The sequence below is a fragment of the Mustela nivalis genome, assembly GCF_964662115.1.
Source record: "Mustela nivalis genome assembly, chromosome: 7".
Lineage (NCBI taxonomy): Eukaryota > Metazoa > Chordata > Mammalia > Carnivora > Mustelidae > Mustela > Mustela nivalis.
Window position 1 is genome coordinate 133,178,434 of NC_139026.1, and position 24,505 is coordinate 133,202,938.

Consider the following 24,505-nt stretch of genomic DNA (forward strand, 5'->3'; position numbering starts at 1 on the left):
GAATAAAAATTAAAAATTGTAGATGTTTAACACCTTCAGCTTTCAAGACCCCCAGAATTTGGCAATCCAGTATTGTGAATGATCCTATTGGTAGTGATAGAATGGATAGCAGGTTTTTTATGAAGGCTGAGAGATCACAGGTACTAAGCCTTGGAATGGTAGGCCACTGACTATTATGCTCTATTTTTCTCTCTTTATTTCAGGTTCTTTGTTTTCACACCTTTAAGATAGGGGCTATCATGAAAGCAGCTCTTTCTTGTTATTATTATTTGTTTGTCCCTTTATGTAAAAGTCCTATTTTGCCCAACTAGTTCTACATGGTCTTCAAATGCAAGGATCACATTTTATGACTTCCCATATTCAGTGGCTCTTGAAATTTCCTTGCATATTTCAGGGACGCAGTATGGCTAGGAGGAAGGGTTTTGGGATTACAAACCTACATCTGAATCCACAAACTTCCACTTTTGCTTACTGTGTGACACTGGGAAAGTCACTTAATTCTTTCCGTGTCTGCATCTTGAAAGGGTGTAGAGTATCTCTCATTGTTGTAGAGAGTAAACAATCACATATCTAAAGAGTTTAGGATAATGTATGGAATGTACTATTTTTTTTAGGAAACATTATAGAGCATATAACATGTGCCCGGCTAGGACTATAGATGCTGGGGATATAATAGTGAAAATGACAGATAAAGATTTCTGTCCTCATGGGTATTTCTTGTGGGGATAGGGGTAGATAGATGATTAGCAAACAAAACAAATATAATAAATAATTCTTGATAGAAACAAGTGCTATAAGGATAGGAGTAGATAATGAGATAAAATAGCTGAGAGGTAAGGTGAGTTTCATTAAGTGGGGTGTTCAGAAAAGACCTTTGAGTTAAGAAATGAAGGATAAGAAAGAACAGCTGTGGAACAAGTTGGGGAAATCATATTCCAAATATGAAACAATACTAACAAAGGCTTGAGGCAGGGATGACCTTCAAGAATAGAAATAGAATAGAAAAGCTTCAAGAATCGAAAGAGTTACTGGAATGTACTAAGAGGTGGGTAATGAGATAGAAGATGAGTAAGATATGCAGATGTTCAATAAGTTGTTAAAATATTGCGGCAATATAGAAACATACTAAGTATTTTAAAAATTTCTACTCCACGGGCACCTGGGTGGCTCAGTTGGTTAAGCATCTGCCTTGGGCTCAGGTCATGATCTCAGGATCCTGGGATCCCGCCTTCCCTTGGGCTCCCTGCTCAGTGGGGAGTCTGCTTCTCCCTCACCCTCTGCCCCTACTCCCTGCTCATACTCTCTGTCCCTCTCTCAAATAAATAAATAAAATAAAATAAAAATTCTACCCCATAGTGATCTGTACATTGTGGATTCATTTTCACTGTTTTCCCTTGGGTGGTTTTATCGTAGTATTCTTATTTTATTTTGGTGCCTTTTTCTGTTTCTTCCTTTCAGTCTTGGCCTTCTTGCCACAGCCTTCTTTAGCTGTAAAAGCTTGAGTTTTCCAGTCTCTCTGATGAGATTTCAGTCAGAGAATAAGCTATTTCTAGTTGCCCCATTCTCAAATGTGAATGAATAAATTGGAATATGAGAGGCAAGGGAGGTAGAAATCAAAAATCCAAAATTTCTTGCAAAAATAAATTGGGTGCTTTTCTTGCTCCCTGGCTCAAACCTGTAAGAGAAGCATTTTCTAGACACAGACAGCAGAGAATAAGGGCAGAGGCACAGCAGGTTAACTCACCGGCAAAGCTTTTTTTTTTCCTCACCAGCATGCCTGGAATGACATCCTGCAGGTCGCTGACTTCTCTCAAGCTGGTAGCTGGCAGGTCTTGTCATTTGCCATTTCCTGACATTCTTTGTTGTCCTTTATGCTGAGGTTTCAGATGTAGAGGTCAGGGACTTCCTGAAAAACTGCCAGTGAGAGGCATTAGGTGTGGACTTGAGATTGGAAGGGCAAGGAGAGAGACCATAAACATTTATTTGGACTTGAATTTGGAGGTAGACTTTGCATGACAGGAAGTATAGGTAGGAATGTATCTCTAATGAGGAACATTGACATAGGAAAATAGGGATTGTGGGTTTTAGGAAATAAAATAATCATTAGCTTCTAAAATGTGACACATGTGGTATTTAGCTGCTTTATATTTCATTTTTTTCCTTTCCCTATTCTCTTCCTTGTTTCATTAATTATATTTTTAATTTTTCTACTGGTTACCTCGGTTTTTACACCCATACATTTTAAATAGTATCTTCTATTTTTTACTTTTCTTTATCCTCCTACTTCTCTTTCTATTCCTATATTTTTAGATAATTGAAGATGATGGCATTCATAACCTGTCACTGCAGTAAAAAAACAAAAAAACAAAAAAAGTCTGTTCTTTGTCTATTCGTTGATTCTAAGAAATGAACCTTGAATAACTGAATCTGTGCATATTCAGAATGTTCTAAATTTCAAGGACCAATTGATTATCTCTTTCTAGACTAACTGCTCTTTCTAGACTAACATGCTACCTTTAGTTTACATGTGTCTGCGTGGAGACTTTTCACATATGCTCCCCTGCCTTTGGAATTGCCACCTGCTTTGCCTTTTCATGTTAAAGAAATAAAAAAGAGCCATATATTTTACTTATTTCTAAGACCATCTAACTTTTTAATCAATCATACTATTTGTTAAAAGAAAATTTCATATTTTTGTTGAAGGCATTCTTGTTGGAGTCCCATAATTTGTACAAGTTGTTTTAGGTCTTCAGCAGAATAACCATCATGGAAATCTCACCAAATTATTGGAATTTTGAATCCAACTCTGTGTTGAATACAGGTCCTCTTATTTCTACAGTTCTTATTTTTTCATCCTGTGGAATATAATTTCAAATACTTTCTAAGCATTTCAGGTACTTTCTAAGTAAAATTTCTAAGTCTTCCCATGTCTGAAAACATGTCTTTGTGCATGATTGATTGTTTGTCAGAATACAGAGTTATAGGTTCAAAGTCATTTTGCCCTCAGAATTTTAAAGACATTGTTTTCAGCATTCATTGATGCTGCCAAAAAATTTTGATATTAACCTGATTTATTACACTTTTGTAGGTACTTGTTTCTTTTCTCTTCATAGAAACTTTTAAGATCTTTTCTTTTCCCTTGGGGTTCTGAATATTCATGATGATATGCTTAGATGTGATTCTTTTTATTCATCAACCTTACCACTTAGTTGGCCCTTTTAAAGTTTTCCACTCAGAAATTTCCTTTGTGATTGCTTAAAATGACTTTCTCCTATCCTGTTTTTTTTCTGGAACTTCTAAGAGTTAGATATTTGACTTTCTGGATTGATCTCCATATTTCTTAACTTTCCTCTCATTTTTTTCATCTTTTGCTCTTTACTTTTCCTTGTAGGAAATTTTCTTATTTTTTTCCTTTTTAGTAAATTAGTTTTCATTTGGAAGTCTCTTTTAATTTCTATGAACTTTCTTGTTTAGTTTTTTTTTTCATAATTGTATGTTTATTTTCTTAAATCTCCTTGAGAAAATTAAAATACTTATTAAATTTTCTTCTGTTGCCTGAATTATTGCTGTTTGTTCCTGGTTTAGTTGTTTTGCTTTTTCATACCAGTTCTTCCTTATGCTACCCGTTCATCTCAAATATGATCCTTAGTCATCCATTTTCTGACTGAAGGGCTAGGTTAATTTACATAGCTAGGGGAAATGAAGCCTTGTGTCTGGTGTGTAGGCCTAGTTCCTTAGTAGACCTCTTCCTTGACGTAAGGCTTCAATCACTTTAGGATGTCTGAAAAGGAAGCTGGCTGTCTCTGGCCCACCCTAAACCTCTGGGAGAACTAATAGCCAATTTTAGAAGTTTTAGCTCTTCCCAGGTATTTATTTTCCTCTATACAGAATCATTCTTGATTTTCAGTTTGGGAAAAACTACCCTTACTGCACACAAAGAGAGGTCTACCAACTTGCGTAACTGAAGGATGTCCTACAATTCATCACCTTGATGTCTGCCTCATTTTCTACTTCTGTTCTTGATACCAGTTGACGTTGAGCTTAAAATCTTTCTGAAAATTCTGCTGGAAGAGCAGTTTTTACCTCCCTTCCAGGCTTTTCCTGCTTATGTCCTGGACTCAGCTGTCACCACTCCAGCTTATCATCAGTATGATCCCAGAGAATCATGTCAAATCTCTGGTCAGTTATTTTGCCTCATGCCCTTTCATATTTATTTACTGTCATTACAGTGGGATGTGGAGGTAGATAAATATAGCTCAACTCATCAACTTGAACAAGAATTCACTCTGAGGTCTTCTGATGGTCTTGTTACCCTTACCAAGGATATGCGCATCATATTCAGCTCTTTTCCTTGTTAGGTGTGTATCCTTAGGCAACCCATTTCATCTCTTTTTGGTCCCCAATTTCCTATTATTTAGGGGAAATGATATTGACAATAGTTATAAACTGGGGAAATAATATCAGCCACATTGGTTCAGTGAGGATGTTTTAAGGGTGTCTAGAGTAATGTCTGAGACATAATGAGCACCAAATAAATGGTAACTTAAAACATAGGGTTCAAATCATACAAGTAAAACCTATATTTAGTTCACATACTGGGTACCTAACCAAGGCTACTTATTTTAATTTCAATTGGAACATTTTTTTATTTACTTTATGGCCTTACTTAAGCTGACATTTTATTTTATAGACTATTAGAGTCTAGAAAAAAGTCATTTAGAGTGAAAAAAAACTGGACATATTATTCAGGTAGATAATTTAACTTGAAAAATCTACATAAATAGGAGCCAACAGAAATAAAAAGAGACAAGTTTAGTAATTTAAGAAATGATTAACAAAAAAGGTATTTTCATTGAGCTACTATAGCCAAACACTAACATAAATGGCATTTTAATTAAATCAACAGGAAACTGAAGGTATAAGATCATTATTTTATATTTTAAGACAGATTAGAGCATTCACATTAAACATTTATTTTCCTTGACATATATACTTTGTCATTTTTTTCTCCCTAGACATAAAAATATGAATTTGGACATATTATATAACTTTTCTGAACCGTTTTTCCTCATCTATAAAATGAGAAAGTACTTCCTCTTTTATAGGATTCTTACTTGGAAAAAAAAATGAATCAATATAGGTGATCTCTTTGTACTGGGTTCCCTGACAAGGACTTATCCTACCCCATTCAGAAAGGATAGAGGTGATACAAGGAACACTGTGGATGTGTTTGATGAAATAAACTATCCTCTTGTTATTCAAAATTGAAATAAAATGAAGCTCAAAACTATCCCAGTGGAGGAAAACCACAAAATGAGACATTAGTCAGCTACCTCTATAAAAGTAGCAGACTCAAAATATATTTTTCAGAGGGACAGTCATCTATTTTCAAATTCTAAATCCTAGAAATTTTAAGAGATGTGCTGCACTTAATTTTGAAAGTAGTATCACCTTGAGGAGCCCCCAAAATACAAAGATTGTATATAGATGTTCCTCCTGATTGACCTTACTTCCCTGATGACTGACCTTACTTCATTTTATATTTATAGGTTCTTTTTCTTCTTTAAAAATCAAACTTGATTTATTTATTTTTTTTCCACACACAATGTACAGATCTTCCCAAGGAAGGTGTTGCCTGATTGCCAAAAAACCTTCCAAGAACAAGAAGCCAGACAGATGGAAGACGTTTGTCACTATGTAAAGTTTGGCAAGCTTTCTCTGGACATGTCTGCTGCAAAGCAGTGTGGGGGAGGAGAACATTTACTTGCTTTAAGACAGGCTGTTGTCAAATTCTAGATGTTCTAGAGGGCATCAGACTATGTTGTTCGTTCTTTTGCATTTCTTGTAGTTATATGCTTGAGCTAAATGATACAGAGGCTGGGTGATTTCGCGATGATGTTTTCTGTGCATGAGATGCCCCAAGTGAGGAAATTATACAAAGATTACTTAAGTCACTGAAACATGAATCTAGATTCTTTTATAGTTAGATGGGAACAGAAAGGAAATAACACTTCTTCCCCTTTTAAAAGTCTTTTCACTTTTCCTTGATGCTATCCCATTTGCAACTAAACGGTGAAGCGTGCTCTTGTGATCATATGCTATCTGTGTGCAAATAATTTTAATTAAATACTTGCTATAAAGCTGATTATTCTTACGTTTAATTCCCACAACTCTCTTTTAAAAAATCTCTTCATGTTGTTACATAGACAACCAGTACATTTCTCTACCACTGCATAGTGTGTAGAAACTGTCCAGTTCCAGGGATGGGCACCCAGAATGCTTTCAATTCTTGCTATTACAACAACACTGTGATAAATTTAGATGCCCCTTTATAGACTTGAATGAGAACTTATTTGAAAGGTAAACCCAAGAGCAAGATTTCTGGGTCACAGAGAGGGGTAAATTTGTTTTATAAAATATTACAGGATTGTTCTCTCGATAGGCTGTACCAGTCTACATACTTACCAGCAGGGAGCAAAGGATCCTAGAGCTTTACAGTACTGCCAACAGTTGGTATTATATGGCTTTCTAATTTTTTGCCAGTTTAATGAATGCAAAATGGTATCTCACTATTGTTTTAAGTTGCTTAAGCATCTCTTCATGTGCTTGTAAGCATGTTGGTTTACTTCTCTGTAAAATGCTTGTTTATATCCTTCGTCTTTTTCCTAATAGGGTTTCTGTATTTATTGAATTGCAAGAAATCCTGGTGTATTCTAGATACTACTTCCATGTCAATTTTAGACATTGTAATATCACCCAATCTGTTAACTTTAACTTTGTTCATAATCTTTTTCCCTTGAACAGAATTTTCAAAAATTTCTGTTTTTAAAAATTGGCCTTACAAAAAATAATTTGCCTTATAGTTTATGCTTTAGGGCTTAAGAAATCTTTCAATACCTTATCAAAAAGTATTCTCGTATGTTATCAACTACTAACTTTAAAGTTTTACCTTTCACAGTCAGGTTTTTAACATCTAGAGGTACCCTTGTATGTGGTATTAGGTAGGGACTAAAGTATTATTTTTGTTCACTTAGTGAGCCAGATTCCCAACACTGTCATCTTTATCATATGTGTATGGTACCCAATATGCTATATGCATATATGTTTCTGAATTCTTTATTTTGTTCCACTGCATCCCATGTCTGTTTTTCTGTCAATATTGTTTCATTGCCATGGTTGGGCAGTACATCCTACTAATAGCCTGGGCAAGGCCTACCTCTTTTCTTTTCACAGTTTATTTTTATTATTCTACTTATAGCAAGCTATCAAGTTTCTCAAAAATCCATATGGAATTTTAGTTGGTTCTTCATTAAATTTGTAGCTGCATTTAATGATAATTCACACTTTTAATTTAGTAAATTATTCCTTCTTAGAGCATGGGATATTTCCCTATATTATTCAGCTCCTCTATTTTGTCCATTACAGTTTCAAAATTTCTCTGTAGAGGTTTTACGTATTTGTGATTAACTTACCTACTATAGAATTTATGGATTCTTTTGGTATTTTAAGTGGCATCTTTTTAGTTATAATTTTTTGTTGGAGATTGTCAGTATAGATAAATGCTATTGATTTTTGTACATTGATCTTCTGTCCATCACCCTTGCTGAACTTTCTTATTATTCTCATATTTGTCTGTTGATTTTATTGCCAGATAAATGATCATCTACAAATAATGATGCTTTAATCTCTTCTGAACTTTACATATAAATTTTTTCTTTATAGAATTAGTTGTGACTTTCAGTACTATATTAAACAGCATCAGAGATTGTAAGCACTCTTGACTTAAAGGTAACATCTTAAAAAGTTTCTCCTTTAAATATATCGTTGATAGAAGCAATCTTTATCAAGTTAAGAAAGTGCTCTTTATTTCTAGTTCATTGTTAATGGAAATTAGGTGGTAGAATTTTGTAATATGTTTGTTTATCTTGATTAAAACAATCAGATAATTTTTCTCACTTCTTAAAGTTGTGAATTTCACTGTTACATTTTATTTTTTTTAGCTTTAAAATTTTTTTTTATTTTAAAAGATTTTATTTATTTAAGAGAGAGAGCGCGCGCGCGTACACGTGAATGTGCACAAGAGTGGGGAAAGGCAGGCAGAAGGAGAAGCAAACTCCCCGCTGAGTAGGGAGCCCGATGTAGGACTTGATCCTGGGACTCCAGGATCATGACCTGAGATGAAGGCAGTTGCCCAACCAACTGAGCCACCCAGGCGTCCCAGCTTTTTAACTTTTAATTCCAGTTAACATACAGTGTTCTATTAATTTCAGGTATACAATATAGTGATTCAACAATCCCGTATGTCCCCATCGTTCATCACAATAAGTGTATTGCCTAATCCCCATCATCTGTTTAACCCATTGCCCACACCTTCTCCCCTCTGCTAACCATGAGTTTGTTCTCTACAGTTAAGAGTCTATTTCTTTTTTTTTTTTAGGAGTCTATTTCTTGATTTGTCTCTATTTCACTTTTTCCCCCTCTGCTTATTTATTTTGTTTCTTAATTTTCACATTATGTGTGAAATCATATGGTCTCTCTCTTTCTGACAGGCTTATTATTATATCTCTTGTTTCACCCCTGTTGTTTCAAATGGCAAGATTTTATTCTTTTTTATGTCTAATATTCCATTGTGTGATTATATATTTATATATAACACCTCTTTTTTCTTTATCCATTCATCAATCAATGGGCACTTGAGCTTCTTCCGTAACTTGTCTATTGTAAATAATGCAGCTATAAACAGAGGGGTTTATGGATTCTTTGGATAAATACCCAGTAGTGTGATTAACTTTTGGAGGAAGCGCCACAGTGTTTTTGTACAGTGGCTGCACCAGTTTGCCTTCCCACCAACAGTGAACCTTACAAACACCAGTTGTTTCTTGTGTTGTTATTAGCCATTCTAACAGGTGGGAAGTGACATCTCATTGTAGATTTGATTTTCATTTCCCTGATACTAAGTGATGATGAACATCTTTTCATGTGTCTGTTGGTCATCTGTATGTGTTCTTTGGAGAAATGTTATGTTCATGTCTTCTGACAATTTTTAATTGGATTATTGAGGGGTTTTTTGGTGTTGAGGTATATAAGTTATTATGTATTTTGGATACTAAACCTCCATCAGGTATGTCATTTGCAAATAACTTCTTCTATTCAGTAGGTTACCTTTCAGTTTTGTTGATTTTTATCCCTTCATTGTGCAAAAGCTTTTTTTTTTTTTTTAATTATATATAGTCCCTGTACTTTATTTTTGCTTTTGTATCCCTTGCCTCTAGAAAAAAGTTGCTATGGCTGATGTTAAAGAGGTTATTGCCTGGTTCCTCTTCTAGAATTTTTATAGTTTCAGGTCTCAAATTTAGGTCTTTATTTCATTTTGAATTTATTTTTGTGTGTAATATAAAAAATGGCCCAGTTTCATTCCTATGTGTGTTGCTACCCAGTTTTCCCAACACTACTTGAAGTGACTTTCCCTGTTCGGCATTCTTTTCTGCTTTGTCAAAGGTTAATTGACCATACGATTGTTCGTTTATTTCTGGGTTTTCTATTCTGTTCTATTGATCTATATGTCTATTTTTGTGCCAGTACCATACTATCACTACAGCTTTATAATATGACTTGAAAGTCTGAATTGTGATGCCTCCAGCTTTGATTTTTTCAAGATTGCTTTGGCTAATCAGGGTCTTTATGGTTCCATATAAATTTTAGAGTTAGTTGTTATAGCTCGTGAAAATGCTGTCATTATTTTGATGGGAATTGCATTATATGTGTAGGTTGGTTTGGGTAGTATAGACATTTTAACAATATTTGTTCTTCTAATCCATAGGCATGGAATGTCTTTGCATTTCTTTGTGTTCTCTTCAATTTCTTTCACCAACGTTTTATAGTTTTTAGAGTTTATAGTTTTCCTTCTCTCTTTGGCTAGGTTTATTCCTAGGTATCATTAGTTTTGGTGCAATTATAAATGGCATTGTTTTCTTAATTTACTCTTTCTGCTATGTCATTATTGGTGTAAAAAAGGGCAACAGATTTCTGTACATTGATTTTGTATCCTGAGACTTTATGGAATTATCAGTTCTAGCAAGTTTTTAGTAGAGTCTTTTAGGTTTTCTGTATATTAGTATCATGTCATCTGCAAATACTCAAAGTTTTACTTCTTCTTTACCAATTGGGATACCTTTCATTTTTGTTTTCTGATTGCTGAGGCTAGGACTTCCAGTACTATGTTGAATAAAGTGAGGAGAGTGGACATCTTTGACTTGTTCCTGACCTTAGGGGAAGAGCTCTGTTTTCTGCATTGAAGATGATAATAGCTGTGGGTTTTTCACATATGGCCTTCATTATATTGAGTTTTTTCCCCCTCTATCCCTACTTTGTTGAGTGTTTTTTTTTTATCATGAATGGATATTATACTTTGTCAAATGCTTTTCCCATGTCTATTAAAATAATCATATGGTTCTTATCTTTTCTCATATTGATGTGATATTGATTTCTTTGTGAATATTGAACCACCTGTGCTACCCAGGAGTAATCCCACTTGATCATGGTGAATGATTTTTTTAAATGCATTGTTGAATTCAGTTTGCTAGTATTTTGTTGAGGATTTTGCTTCTATGTTCATTAGAGATTGGCCTATAGTTCTCTTTTTTATTAATATCATTATCTAGTTTTGGTATCAGGGTAATGCTGGCCTCATAGAATGAAACTGGAAATTTTCCTTCCTTTTCTGTTTTTTTGGAATAGTCTGAGAAGAATAGGTATTAATTCTTTTAAAAATATTTGATAGAATCTAACTGTGAAGCTATCTGGTCCTGGACTTTTCTTTGTTGAAAGCTTTTTGACTACTGACTCAATTTCTTTGTTGGTTATTGGTCTCTTCAAATTTTCCATTTCTTCCTGTTTCAGTTTTGGTAGTTTATATGTTTATAGGAATTATTCCATTTGTTGGCATATAGTTTTTCACAATATTCTCTTGTTTGTATTTCTGTGGTGTTGGTTTTTATTTCTCCTCTCTCTTTGTGATTGTGTCTGAGTCCTTTCTCTTTTTTTCTTGATACGTCTGGCTAGATGAATCAATTTTATTGATTTTTTTTTCAAAGAACCAGCTCCCAGTTTCATTGATCTGTTCTGTTTGTTTTTTTAAGTTTCTATATCATTTTTTTCCTGCTTTAATCTTTATCATTTCCTTCCTTTTGATGGTTTTATGTTTTGCTTATGCTTCTTTTTCTAGCTCCTTCAGATATAAGGGTAGGTTGTTTATTTGAGATTTTTCTTGTTTCTTGAGGTAGGTATTGCTATGAATTTCCCTCTCAGAATTGCTTTTGCTATATCCCAAAGATTTTGGACCATTTTGTTCTTATTTTCATTTTTTTCCATGTTACTTTTTAATTTCTTCTTTTATTTCCTGGTTGACCAATTCATTGTTTAGCAGTATATTATTTAACATCCATGTATTTGTTTTCTTCTCAAATGTTTTCTTATGGTTGGCTTCTAGTTTCAAAACATTGTAGTTAGAAAAAATGCATAGTATGACTTTGATCTTCTTGAATTTGTTGAGGCTTGTTCTGTAGGCTAATATGTGATCTATTCTGGAGAATGTTCCATGTGCATTTGAAAAGGATGTGTATTCTGCTTAGGATGGAATGTTCTGGATATATATCTGTTAAATCCACTTGTTTCATTGTGTCATTCAAAGCCATTGTTTCCTTGTTGATTTTCTGTTAAGATGATCTGTTCATTGATGTAACTGGGTGTTAAAGTTCCCTACTATCATTGTAATATTATCAATTAATTCCTTTATGCTTGTTATTAACTGTTTTATGTATTTGGGTGCACCTACATTGGGTGCATAAATATTTACAATTGTTAGATCTTCTTGTTGGAGTGTCTGCTTTAATATTATATAGTGTCCTCCTTTGTCTCTTATTATAGTCTTTGCTTTAAAGTCCATTTGCTCCAATATAAGTATTGCTACTCCAGCTTTCTTTTGACATCCATTTGCATGACAGATGTTTCTCCATTCACTCACTTTCAACCTGCAGGTAGGTTTAGGTCTAAAATGAGTCTCTTATAGGCAGTATGTAGGTAGGTCTTGTTATTTTAGTCATTCTCTCTATAACTTCTGGAGTGTTTAGTCCATTTATATTACTTATAGATACATATTTATTATAACTTTATTATTTGTTTTGTGGTTATTTCTGAAGATTTTCTCTGATCCTTTCTCTGTTTCATGGTTTGCTGATTTTCATTAATGATATATTTGGATTTTTTTCTCTTTATTCTTTGCATATTTATTAGTGGTTTTTGATATATTGGTACCAATAGGTTTGTATATAACCTCTTCTGCATACAGCAATCTACATTAAGTTGATGTTCATTTAATTTTGAACCCATTCTTTTCCCATCCCCTTCCCACGATGTAGGTATTTATTTCTATATTTTATATCCCTTTATCTCGTTTCTTGACTGATTTTTTATAGACATACTCATCTTTGCTTTTTTTGTGTGTTTCCTACCTTTCTCTTTCACTCCAGTTGTCTACAGAGGCTCTCTTTGCTGTTGTGGGCAATATTTGATCCTTGGCCTGAATGTGGCATGCTTTAACTAGGTGTGCTCTGATATGTTTGTGAAATGAGACCTGTCACCACCACTGCAGAAACTTAAGTGCCTACATTGGGAAATGCAGTGTTTGCAGGGACTTGGGCTGGTCTTCTGTGGGGGTGGGGGGTGGGGTGATCCACTATAATGGGACTGAGACATGACTGGGAAGGGTAGTTTCACTGGAGCATGGTGTGGTGGGGTTTGGTGTAAGCAGTTTAGGTAGTGGGTGTCAGAACTGTACTAGTTCCGACAGTTGGCGATGTGCTTATGCAGAGGAGCAGGGGAGAAAAATGGCACTAGCCACTTCCTTTGTTCTTGAAGGGGTTCTGTCCACAAACACTCTATAGTATGTGCTCTGATATGGGCCAATAACCTCCCCATTATGTGCCCCTGGAGCTCTTCAGATTATTGTTTCCATGATGTGTGCCCATAGGTTGTTTGCCTGCCTTCTCTCCAAGAACAGTTCAGTGCCCTTGGGGCTCTATCATAGCCAAGCCCAATGACTTTTATAACTCCAGGCTTTATGCCTTACTGGTGGCCAGAAGTCAAGAAATTTGGGCCCTCTCACCTTCCAAGCCAACTGCTATGGGATTTTAATTTCCCATCACTCCCCTATGTGCTAGTGTGTGTCTCACTCTTCTCTGATACCACTCCATCCTTACTACAGCAGCCATAATCTGCTTCTCTCCCAAAACCTGTATCCACACTTTCTATCTTCTTCAATGTGACTTCTTTTCAACCTTTAGTTGTAGAGTTTGTTCTGCTAGTCTTCAGGTCAATCTCTGGGATATTAGGATGATTTAGAATGGTTAGTTATATTCATGGGATGAGACAAGCTTGTGGTCCTCCTACTCAGCAACTATTTTCCCTCATTGATAGATTTTCTCACATTAAAACCTCCTTTCATTCTTAAGATATACTCTAGTGGATCATGATTTATAATTATTTTAAGATATTTTAACATTTGGGGCACCTGGGTGGCTCAGTGGGTTAGGCCTCTGCCTTCGGCTCAGGTCGTGATCTCAGGGTCCTGGGATCGAGCCCCGCATCCGGCTCTCTGCTCAGTGGGGAGCCTGCTTCCCCCTCTCTGCCTACTTGTGATCTGTGTCTGTCAAATAAATAAATAAAATCTTAAAAAAAAACGATATTTTAACATTTTATTTAGCCAATATTTTCCTTAGGATTCTTGGATCTACGTGTAGTTAAAAGGGGGGGTTACAGTTTTTTTTTTTTTTAGGTATTGTTCTCATGTGGTTTGAAATCAAAATCACATAAACTGCATTGTTTTTGTTATATTTTTATTTTAAAAATTTGTAAAAATATAAGAACTATTTCTTAAAAGTTTGGTAGAATTTGTAGATAAAACATGTAAACCTGAAGCTTTTCTGGCAAGTGAATGATTTAATTTTTTTTATACTTATTATCCTGTTCAAGTTTTATATTCCTTCTTGGGCAAGTTTGCCATTTTATATTTTCTAACAATTTATACTTTTTTCATTAATTCTAGTTTTTAAAAGTTTATTAGAGAATCATTAATCATAATACTGTTTTTTAGAGCATTCCTGTGTATTTTTTCACTATATTTATTTGCCTATTTTCTTTTATTTGTGTATTTTTTAATACTTGAGTCTCATTCATCTTTTCAAAGAACTTTAGTTGTTTTTATAACTGAGAAGTTCTAACTATTTTGAAATAATTTTAGATTTTAAGAAGATTAGCAAAAATAGTAGAGAAAGTTCCCACATACCATTTACTCAACTTCCAGTAACAATAAAATCTTATGTAACCATGGTAAAACTATCAAAACTAAGAAAGTAATGTTAGTGCAATACTGTTAAATTACAGATCTTGAGACACCTGGGTGGTTCAGCTGGTCAGGCATCTATCCACCTTCGGCTCAGGTCATGATCCCAGGGTTCTGAGATCAAGTCCCACATCAGACTCCTTGCTCAGCAGGGAAACTGTTTCTCCCTCTCCCTGCCAATTTCCCTGATTATGCACTCCAATGTTATAGCAGCATTATCAACAATAGCTAAATTATGGAAAGAGCCCAAATGTCCACTAATGAGTAGATAAAGAAGATATGGTGTGTACACACATGCACACAGGAGCTAGGAGAAGTATTACAAAGACATGAGCTATGGAAATTTCAGTCTGGTGGGGAAAACAGACCATTAAAGTATAAAGAAGGTAAGTATAGCATATTATGGTAAGAATACGAAAGTCGCTTCTAAATCAGAGTTTATGAAAGGCTTCAGAAAGTCAGGGAGGAGCTATGATTGTTAAAGCACAGTTTAGGGAAAGGGACTTCAGGTATAAAGAAATGTATAAAAGAATGGTTTTCTGAGATAGCATAAGTTTTTAAGGACACCACATGTAATTGTGAATTGTTTGGAACAAAGAATGTGTGCAGAAGAGTGGTTGGTGATGTCAGTAGTAGGAGGGGTATGATACAACATTATACCAAAGAGCTTGGATTTTATTCTTTAGGACAGTGGGAAATACTGACTTTAAGCTGGAAATCATTAGGATCGGATGGACATATTTCGAAGATTACATAGACAGCAGAGTGTGATGCTTAAGCTCCAATGCCCTTGGCTTTCACGGAAACCTTCTAAAGTCCTAGAATGAACACTAGGAATGAGTTTTGTGGTCATATGTTTTTCTGTAAAATTTGAAAAAGGAGGATATTTTAACTGCAATGTTCTCTTTCTACTTAACTTGCTTCTAATACATTTTTCCTAGGCTGTGGTATTTTTGGAAACCACCTAAGGGAAAGTTCAGCATTATTTAGCAAGATATATATATATATATATATATATATATATTAAAGACTTATCTATTTATTTGAGAGGGAGGGAGACAGATAACAGGAGCGGGAGGGGCAAAGGGAAAGGGAGAGAGATTCTCAAGCAGACTCCTTGCTGAGCTGAGACGAGCAGGGGCTGCAACCCAGGACCTTGAGATCGTGACCTGTCTGGAAACCAAGAGTGGAATGCTTAAGGTACTGCACCACCCAGGAACCCCTAGTAATATATATTAAAGTAGTTTGTACTACTGGCATAGAAATAGCTTCTGGTAATGATCTTATTATCCACACTGCAGTTAAAAGGCAAAGATAGAAGGCCAAAGGTCATATTGCAATATGTGTATTCATGATTTTGTGTCTGTTTCTTAGAGAAGGACCCTAAATCATATACACTTCAGGAACAGGATCTTTACCTGGAGCAATCTGAGACAGGGCTCAATCAGTAAATGATTGTAAACATTTTTTTAGCCTTAAGAGATGAAGACCCGAACCAAGGCAGTAACAGTGAAAATGGAGGGGAAAGGTTACGATACAAGGAGCATCCAGGGGGTACGATCTAGGGAAGGTGGCACTTGTTTTGAGCTGGGGGTTGGTTTCACACAGGTTATCACCTTGGATAACTGGAAGGACGGAGGCGCCATCACGGACAAAGAACATTAGGGGAACTGAAAATTTTGGTGGAGGATGAATCACATTTTGGGGTTGTTGCGTTTCAGGTGTCAGACAAGAAGACAAAAATGCACGTCTGCAGCTCAGCTAAGCCTCCAGGTGTTGGGGGATATAACTTGCTAATATTTTCTTCTCTGGAAGCCACTTACCAGGCTTTTTCGGCCCTCGCTTTCCAGTCCTCAGCCCAGGAAACCGCAGCGGCTTACACACCCCCAGAGCTTCCCAGCGGCGCCTGCTCACCGGATGTGCGAGCAGCACTTCCGCCCCCAGAGGCACGCGCTCAGGGGACGCTCTGCGCAGGCGCGGTGAGGCTCCTAGCCGGGCCCAACCTCTGTCGTGGCAGGGGTGTCTCGTGAGTGGTTTCGCCTGTGTGTGGTTTTCAGCAGGATACCTTCCTCCGCAGAGAGAGCTGTTCTCTTCCCACTTAATCCCCCCAACCTCCACTTTCCCCTCCGGAAGTCACCCGCACCTCCCTGAGGGTTTTGTAGGTCTCCAGGCACCCGAGGCAGCGATGCTAATGAAGATGAGTCAGCGCTGATTTCCCAGCTGGTAAACTCACGACTCATTACCTTCGGTGGTTTTGCACAAAGACCGGAAAGCTTCGGGAGCTGAGCTTGAGGTCTGATGTGACTTTTGGTTCTCATGCAGGAACCAAGAAGCAAGAGGGAAAATTCTCAGTGATTAAGATATCGATTTCTTAAGCCAGTTCCCCCAGGAAAAGGAGCAGAGTTAATTGCAGCCTCTGGGAACCCCAACGTGGCTCCTGCCCCAGAGCAAGGCGGAACAGGTGCACTCTCTTGTGACTGAATTCGTCCAGTGTAGCAGGATAGGGGAGGGAAACTTGACCTCGCTCTTACTAACAGATGTGGAACAAAGACAAATAGAGAGTTTTATTTGTTTATTACTTACAGAAACATTCTCAGTAAGCCATTCACGGCAGAACACCGAAATGTGGTGGACAGTAACAGTCCAGTGGGGGAATATTGTGTTATTGAAGATGGCTGGTGACTTAGAGTGTGATATGAGCCTGAAGCATCGGTTGGGTTAGAAATCTGTCCACTCTAAAAAACAAACAAACAACAAACCCCATTCCCCTCACCTGCTTGAAGTTTTTTTTTCCCCCGCCATTGCACTTGTTACTTTGTAATATATAGCATAATTTACTTACTTGTTATAGCCGTCATTTATTATTTGTCCCACACCAGAGTTAAGCCCCATGGAGGCAGGAACTTTTTTTCCTGCTTACTGTTGTGTTTCAAAGGCCAAGAACAGTTTTGGCCCAAAACTGAGTGCTTAACTCAACATATACTTAGTGAATGAATGGAAAAAAAAAAAAAAAAGGAGTATGTTATTTTTCAAAGAGCATGAAGTAGCCTAAAGTGCGCTTGCATGATTGGTGTGATGTAGGTGGGACATAGTTCAAAGGCCTGCTAGTAAAGACAGCCAAAACATGAACAAATGTTTGTGGAATATCAGCTATACCCTAAATGATAGCTTCTCAAATTTCTCAGAATTTACCATCTTTTCTCATTAAATGTTCTGACATTTTTATATTTGGGCCTATGCTGTTCACCTTCGTTGTATCTCTTATAGTGGTATGTTCATACTAGATAATAAGTATTTGTGGAAAGAGCAAGGGAGTGAACTTCATTAAGGCATTAGGTTACCTGGGAATTCATTTATTTATCACATGAACAGGCACTTGTTTTATAGAATTATGGCCAAGAATAGTAGTAGTTTGCAAATAGAGGTCTATTTCGCTGAAGAGGTCTATTTGTGAGTTTTCTATGATAATTTTTAGGATTTTGTTCCAGCAGTCCTCTGAAAATTTAACTTACACATATTCTGGGCTATCTGGATAACCAAATACTAACAGGAGATTTTGGTGTCTCTGTTTTGTGTCTCTTTTGAGCATGTTACCACTACTTAGTGTATTATTTTGTGGCAGGTTAATAAGAAAAACTCAGAGGCATCCTTTAAAAATGTAAAAGACTTATTCACCTTAAATGAAGCCCAAATGACAGTAAGCTACTCTGTCAGAAGATTTCACAGTAGTTTAAAAGAAGAAAAGAGAGAAATGAGTCATAGCATGTAGTAAAATAGGCTGGCTAAAGTCTGTACCATATTCCTGTTCTGAGAGGTATTTAGCTTGGCAAAGCATAATCATTGGTGTTTTAAATTAATATATTAAATTTAAGTTTTGTTAACATTATAGTTTTGTTTGCACTTTGTGATTTTGTGGGGTTTTTTTTGTAGCTACAAGAAGTATAATATAAAGAATTTGAACCTAACTTTATATTTGTACATATTTAATAATACATAATGAAAGTAGTTTAAATTAGGAACAGAAGACCTTAAAAATGTGTTTTTGTTTTAGTGGATTTTAATGAGGTTTTATACTTTACTCAAGTTTGTGAAAAATGACATTACAAAGCTTTGAGCTTTAGGCTCCAGGACACAGAATATTTACTTTAATGATGTACAGCTACGAAAGTTCACTATAGGAAAGATGTTTCTGCTGCTGGTAGTGCTCATGGTGCCGAAATACAGAAGAGAGGGATCTTCGGAAATTGTTGGAAGATCGGTTGGAGAAAATGGAAAAATCTGAGATAAAGCTGGAGCTTTCTTTGCAGTTTTGCTTTTGGCTCTGAATTTGTGAGTTCTCTTTCTTAGTGATTTTTCTCAAATGGCTAAGTGAAAGGCAGTGTTTTTGTTTCCAGATTTAAGAGAAGAAAAATGCTAATCAGAACTTCTGTAGATGGTGCAGATCTCTGGTGTGGAATACTGGGAGACCTAAAGTGCTGGGGTTTTTTGTTTGTTTGTTTGAATTATGTTATGTTAGTCACCGTACAGCTCATCATGTTTTTAATGTAGGGTTCCATGATTCATTATTTGTGTATAACACCTAGTGCTCCTTAAAATACATTCCTTCCTTGATACCTATAACCCGGGCTACTCCATCCTTCTGCTCTCCTCCCCTCTGAAACTCTCAGATTGTTTCCTGGAGTCCATAATCTCTTATGGTTCATCTCCCCCTCTGATTTACCTCCCTTCAGTTTTCCCTTCCTTCTCCTAATGTCCTCTGTGTTATTCCTTATGTTCCACATATGAGTGAGACCATATGATAATTGACACTCTCTGCTTGACTTATTTCACTTAGCATAATCCCCTCCAGTCCCATCCATGTCAGTGCAAATGGTGGGTATTCATCCTTTCTGATGGCTGAATAATAATAGTCCATTGCATATGTGAACCACATCTTCTTTATCCATTCATCTGTTGAAGGGCATCTCGGCTCTTTCCACAGTTGGGCTATTGTGGACATTGCTGTTATGAACATTGGGGTGCATGTGCCCCTTCTTTTCACTACATCTGTATCTTTGGGGTAAATACCCAGTAGTGCAATTGCTGGGTCATAGAGTAGCTCTAGTTTTAACTTTTGGAAGAGCCACTGTATTGTTTTCCAGAGTGGCTGCACCAGCTTGCATTCCCACCAACAGTGTAAGAGGGTTCCCCTTTCTCCACATCCTCTCCAACACATGTTGTTTCCTGCCTTGTTAATTTTAGCCATTCTAACTGGTATAAGGTGGTATCTCATTGTGGTTTTGATTTGTATTTCCCTGATGGCTAATGATGTTGAACACTTTCTTCATGTGCCGGTTAGCTATTTGTGTGTCTTCTTTGGAGAAATGTCTGTTCATGTCTTCTGCCCATTTTTTGACTTCATTACTTGTTTTTTGGGTGTTGAGCTTGAGAAGTTCTTTATACATCTTGGATACTAGCCTTTTATCTGTAATGTCATTTTCAAATATCTTCTTCCATTCTGTGGGTTGTCTCTTAGTTTTATTGACTGGTTCCTCTGCTGTACAGAAGCTTTTTATCTTATGAAGTCCCCAAAGTTCATTTTTGCTTTTGATTCCCTTGCAAAGCCCTGTTTAAAGTCATTGTGATAGAAGATCAAAGGAAAGATGCTATCCAGCCCCTCCCCCTCCCCCATCCCTTGTCCCACACTGGGAAATAGGAAAAGAAAGAAAGGAGGTGAGGGCTTTCCTTTGGTTTACTTTCATAGAAGAGGTACTGGGAGCAGGTGTTATTTTAGAGTCGACTTTTCTACCATGTCCAGAGCAATACTAACTGGAGTTTAGTCAATCCACAAATATTTATTGAGCACCTCTATGTGCTAGGCATTACGCAGGGAGCTGAAGACAATGAACAATACAGGGACTTAAGTAAAACTAATACTTGCTGGTTCTGCTGTATCGTGTCCCTATCTTCACTTGGTACACTTTAGTTGAATATGAGTGGGCAATGTGAACATTTTTAGTGCACTCTTGATGTTGATTTGTCTAATTTCTGGGATGGGATACCGAATTAGAAATTGTAAGGGCTCAGATTAATTTGCTTTTATCTTTGTCTGTTTTTAAGGGGTGTTATGAAAGTTGACATAAATCTTCAGAAAGTGGATATTGACCAATGTTCAAGTGATGGCTGGTTTCCAGGAACTCACAAATGTCACCTTAACAATTCAGAGGTAAGAACCTGAAGATAAAATCCTCTGAAATCAGAAGCTCAGAAATGTATAACTTGAGAATTATATTGTATTTACATGGGTAAGTAAACAAGATGCATCTTACTGGGAAAGAAAAGTCTCATATGCAGTTCTGAATTGTTGCTAAATGAGCTGAAAGGGGTAGAAAATTTTGTGCACAAAAACTGTTCATTTGGGGACTAAGAGAAAGCTGAAACTTAAAATATGTCCAAAGTTTGCATTAGTCAAAGGCTGACCCTATTCTTCAAAATGGGCTAGAGATTAAAATAACCATGAAGTGTGAAACCCAGGAGGGGTCAACCAGATTATGCATATTTTTATGCAGTATAATGCTTGTTGAAACACTGATGCTGTACATTCAGACATGCTGCCATCTGCTAGAAAAGTGATAAAGTAAGGCAGGGCAAATTTGAGAACAAAAAGAAAATTATTCAGGGACTGGGATAAGAAATACGTATATTTGTGTATGTTTTTCCAATTTTAATCTCTTGTCTGTGCTTGATTTCATGGGACTCTGATTGGTTTAAAAAATTAGTCAAAGAGATCATACTTCTGGAAATAAGGCTGTTACGTGTCTTTTGTGGTTTGAAAGAAGAAATGTGATGACATCCTGATTTCATTTTCAATAATCTATCTCTCAGGTCCCAAAATGCTGTGAAACAACAGTACAATAAATATTCTGATCCTAAATAAATACTTGAACTGTCCCAACTTCGAGTCCATGGATTTGTGAGGAAAGTCAGCTTAATTTATTTAAAATACAGGGGAGATTGCCATAAATGTAGTAATTTAAATCTTCAATTTTAATTTTTTGTTCTTGCAAAAGGTGGTTTTATATAGTATATTTTTTCTATCTAATATGATGCTCTTTATTTGTTATTTGTTGTTATTTTATTTTTCTTGCAGCAGAGTTAATAGTGTTACATTAGTTTCGGGTGTACAATATAATGATTCAATACATAGTGCTCTACCACAATATTCTTCCACCTTCCTACCCCCTAAAAGCTTTAGCAAACCTCATGACTCCCTACATCTCTCTAAATCCATCACACTTCCCTGCAAATATCCCTGTAACCCTCACTTCCTTAGTGCCCCCTGTACAGTCCCACACATCCCCATAGCCCCTCCCACAGTTCTGTACATCTCCACAAACCACCCCTCAACACAACCCTCATTTCCTTCACTACCCCCACCCCCTAATTGGGACTCAGATGACGTAAGTGAAATGTTTCGGTTTTGTCAATTCATAGAAGTTCAAGGTCCTCTTTTTGCTTCCTTTCACTCTTTGTTCTTTTGATTTTGAACTTTCCTGAGTTTCCACTTCCCTTTGGGTGGTTCTGGCATTTCTAAAGATACGAATTTCAATCACTGGTCTAGTGAACATCTTTAGCCTGATTATTATCTCTATGCCAATAGCATATAACCATTTAGGTTTGTCTTTTAGCCAGAGTGGAATTTTTTCTGCAAGGGTGTTGTAGTGTGACTATTTCTGTATAGCCTTGTTTCACTGGTGCTCCTGGGTGGTTGGAATAAGCAGGCTGTCTACAAGCAAGGTGGGATTCACTTTTCAGATTGTTACCGTTGCTGCTTGCCTCTAATAATCTTGGTGTATTCGTTTGTTTATTTATTTGTTTTCCTTACAACACATCTATTTGACTAGACGGTTATATTGCAAGAATCTCTTTATCTTTCTGAGTGATTTATTTTCATTGTATCAGGATTAATTTTCTGGGTGTTGTGTCTTTTTAAAGCTTTGAAATACACTAAATTATTTCAAGATAAAATGTTATCCTCTGTTCTGGCTAAGAAGGATTACATTGAAGTATGTAACATTTTGCATTGTGTATATGAGCATTATATTTATTAGATTCCTACAGGAAAAACTGAGAAAACGTATTCTACAAGACTGACAGTTCAATGAAACTCATTTAAAAATGTTGTCAAAAGGGGATCAGTGATCAAAAATAACATCAATAAACAGTGAATGTACAAAATGCAGATTTTGACTTCGACTCTGCATCTCTCCAATACCTTCCCTTGCCAGGTGCTAGAATTGGGAGTGGGAAACATAGGTGTCCTGGGTTGGGCCCGAGAGGCCCTTGATGGGTAGTCTGACTCATGCAGGACTGCCATGGAGCCCTTCACACTGTTTTGCTGGGCTTCCTTAAGCTCCTGTAGTTGGTGCTGGTCACTCTAGGCATCTGTAAGAATTCCACACCACATCTTCAGTCTAGGGACTAGCAGTGTTCTTTCACACCTTCCCTGTACTGATGTGAATTGGAGATGAGGAATTGGCTTCTATTGACCTTTTTGGTGCTTGGGAAAACAGAAAAATCACCTGGGTATTTCTTATCTCACTGGCCCTCCAGTCACATATTTTCTGTTATGGACCCCAAGGATCCCTATATAAACTGGCTTATGTTGGGAAGTCGTTAACATGACGTTTGTAGGGGGTAGGATATTCATCTTGATGAATATCTATATAGTTAGAAACAGAGATACTCATCATATTTATTGTGGGTTTTATCTTGCCAATGTTTAATACTCCTCTTTTACGAACTCTAGTGGAAGTCACACATTTTAGTTCTATGGAGGCAAACTTTTCAGTTTTAAAATGTTTCTGGTGTGTTAAGTTTTTAGCCTTCAAGGTATTGTAAACCAGAACAATGAGTCTGATATTGGAAATAGGTAAGTGGCATGTGACCAATGACAAAATCTCGGGAATATTTTAGAAGGGCATGGAATGATTTGTGAAGAAAATAATTTCTCAGTGAGTTTGGGTCCTTACAGGAACTAGGAAGCCACTTAGTATTTTTTGAAGGGCAAAGTAAAACAGGATCTGAACCAACATCCTGAACTGGATTGTAGGATTGTTCTGGCTGTTTTTGTAAGTCGTCCGGATCATTGCAACAGGGACTTGATCATGTTGTCAGTATTCATTTAAATAATTCTTGGCCTATTTTCATAACATTGTTTGTGCTGAGTACACCAAATCTTCTCTTACAGAATAGTTTATTAAAAAACGCTAAAATAAATTGATATTCATTTTTGTTTTAAAGGTTTTCATTTGCTTTGTTTCCATTATAAGGATTTTTTAAAAATCACTATTTAAAGTAGGACAGTGAAGTGTGTAAACCTGGCGATTCACAGACCTGTACCCCTGGGGATAAAAATATATGTTTATAAAAAATAAAAAATTAAAAAAAAATAAAGTAGGACAGTGACTTGAAATTTTTTGATTATATTCTACTAGTAAAAGTGCTCTAAGTATCCATCCATAGTATATGTGTATTTTTAATCTAGAAAATATGAGTTTTTTCTTATATTTATATATTTTATATATTCATTAAAAACTTAGGTTGAGATAAAGATAAATAATATTTTAATGTATATTGTATATTATAAATATTATATCTTTAATGATAACAATAAATTAACTGATTCACAATTATGCTTCATCATTTTAAAAAAATCTTAGTTTAATACTTAGTAATGCAATGATTATAGGTCTCTAAGTTCAGTTTATTTTTATACTTTTTTTTTTAATTTAAAGATTTTATTTATTTATTTGACAGAGAGAGATCACAAGTAGGCAGAGAGGCAGGCAGAGAGAGAGAGAGGAGGAAATAGGCTCCCTGCTAAGCAGAGAGCCCAATGCGGGACTCGATCCCAGGACCCTGAGATCATGACCTGAGCCGAAGGCAGCGGCTTAACCCACTGAGCCACCCAGGCGCCCTTATACTTTGTTTTAATGTCCGTCATGGTTAAAAATATGCCTCACAAGGATATGTCATTCCGAATTGAAGAAATAGTTTGTTGACTATGTTTGCTAAAGACAGTGTTCATTTTTCAGTTTTGTGCAGGTTTTTGCAAAATTCAGCTGG

General features: G+C 36.2%; 1 protein-coding gene and 1 long non-coding RNA gene across 3 annotated transcripts in view; one reads left to right on the forward strand and one right to left on the reverse strand.

The window, feature by feature from the left end:
* Positions 1 to 16,295, reverse strand: part of LOC309869556 — a 48,546-nt gene extending 32,251 nt beyond the window's left edge. The window contains exons 1-2 of the long non-coding RNA XR_014314261.1: positions 16,222 to 16,295; positions 1,745 to 1,914 (exon numbers count right to left, since the gene is read on the reverse strand). This is a non-coding gene — a long non-coding RNA (uncharacterized lncRNA). The remainder of the gene's footprint in view (positions 1 to 1,744; positions 1,915 to 16,221) is intronic.
* The window catches only part of GPR158 (G protein-coupled receptor 158), a 383,515-nt gene that overhangs the window by 74,008 nt on the left and 285,002 nt on the right, over positions 1 to 24,505 (forward strand). For both annotated transcript variants that reach the window (XM_082740868.1, XM_082740867.1), the window contains one exon: positions 20,498 to 20,603. In XM_082740868.1, coding sequence (XP_082596994.1) covers positions 20,498 to 20,603 — 106 coding nt within the window. The remainder of the gene's footprint in view (positions 1 to 20,497; positions 20,604 to 24,505) is intronic.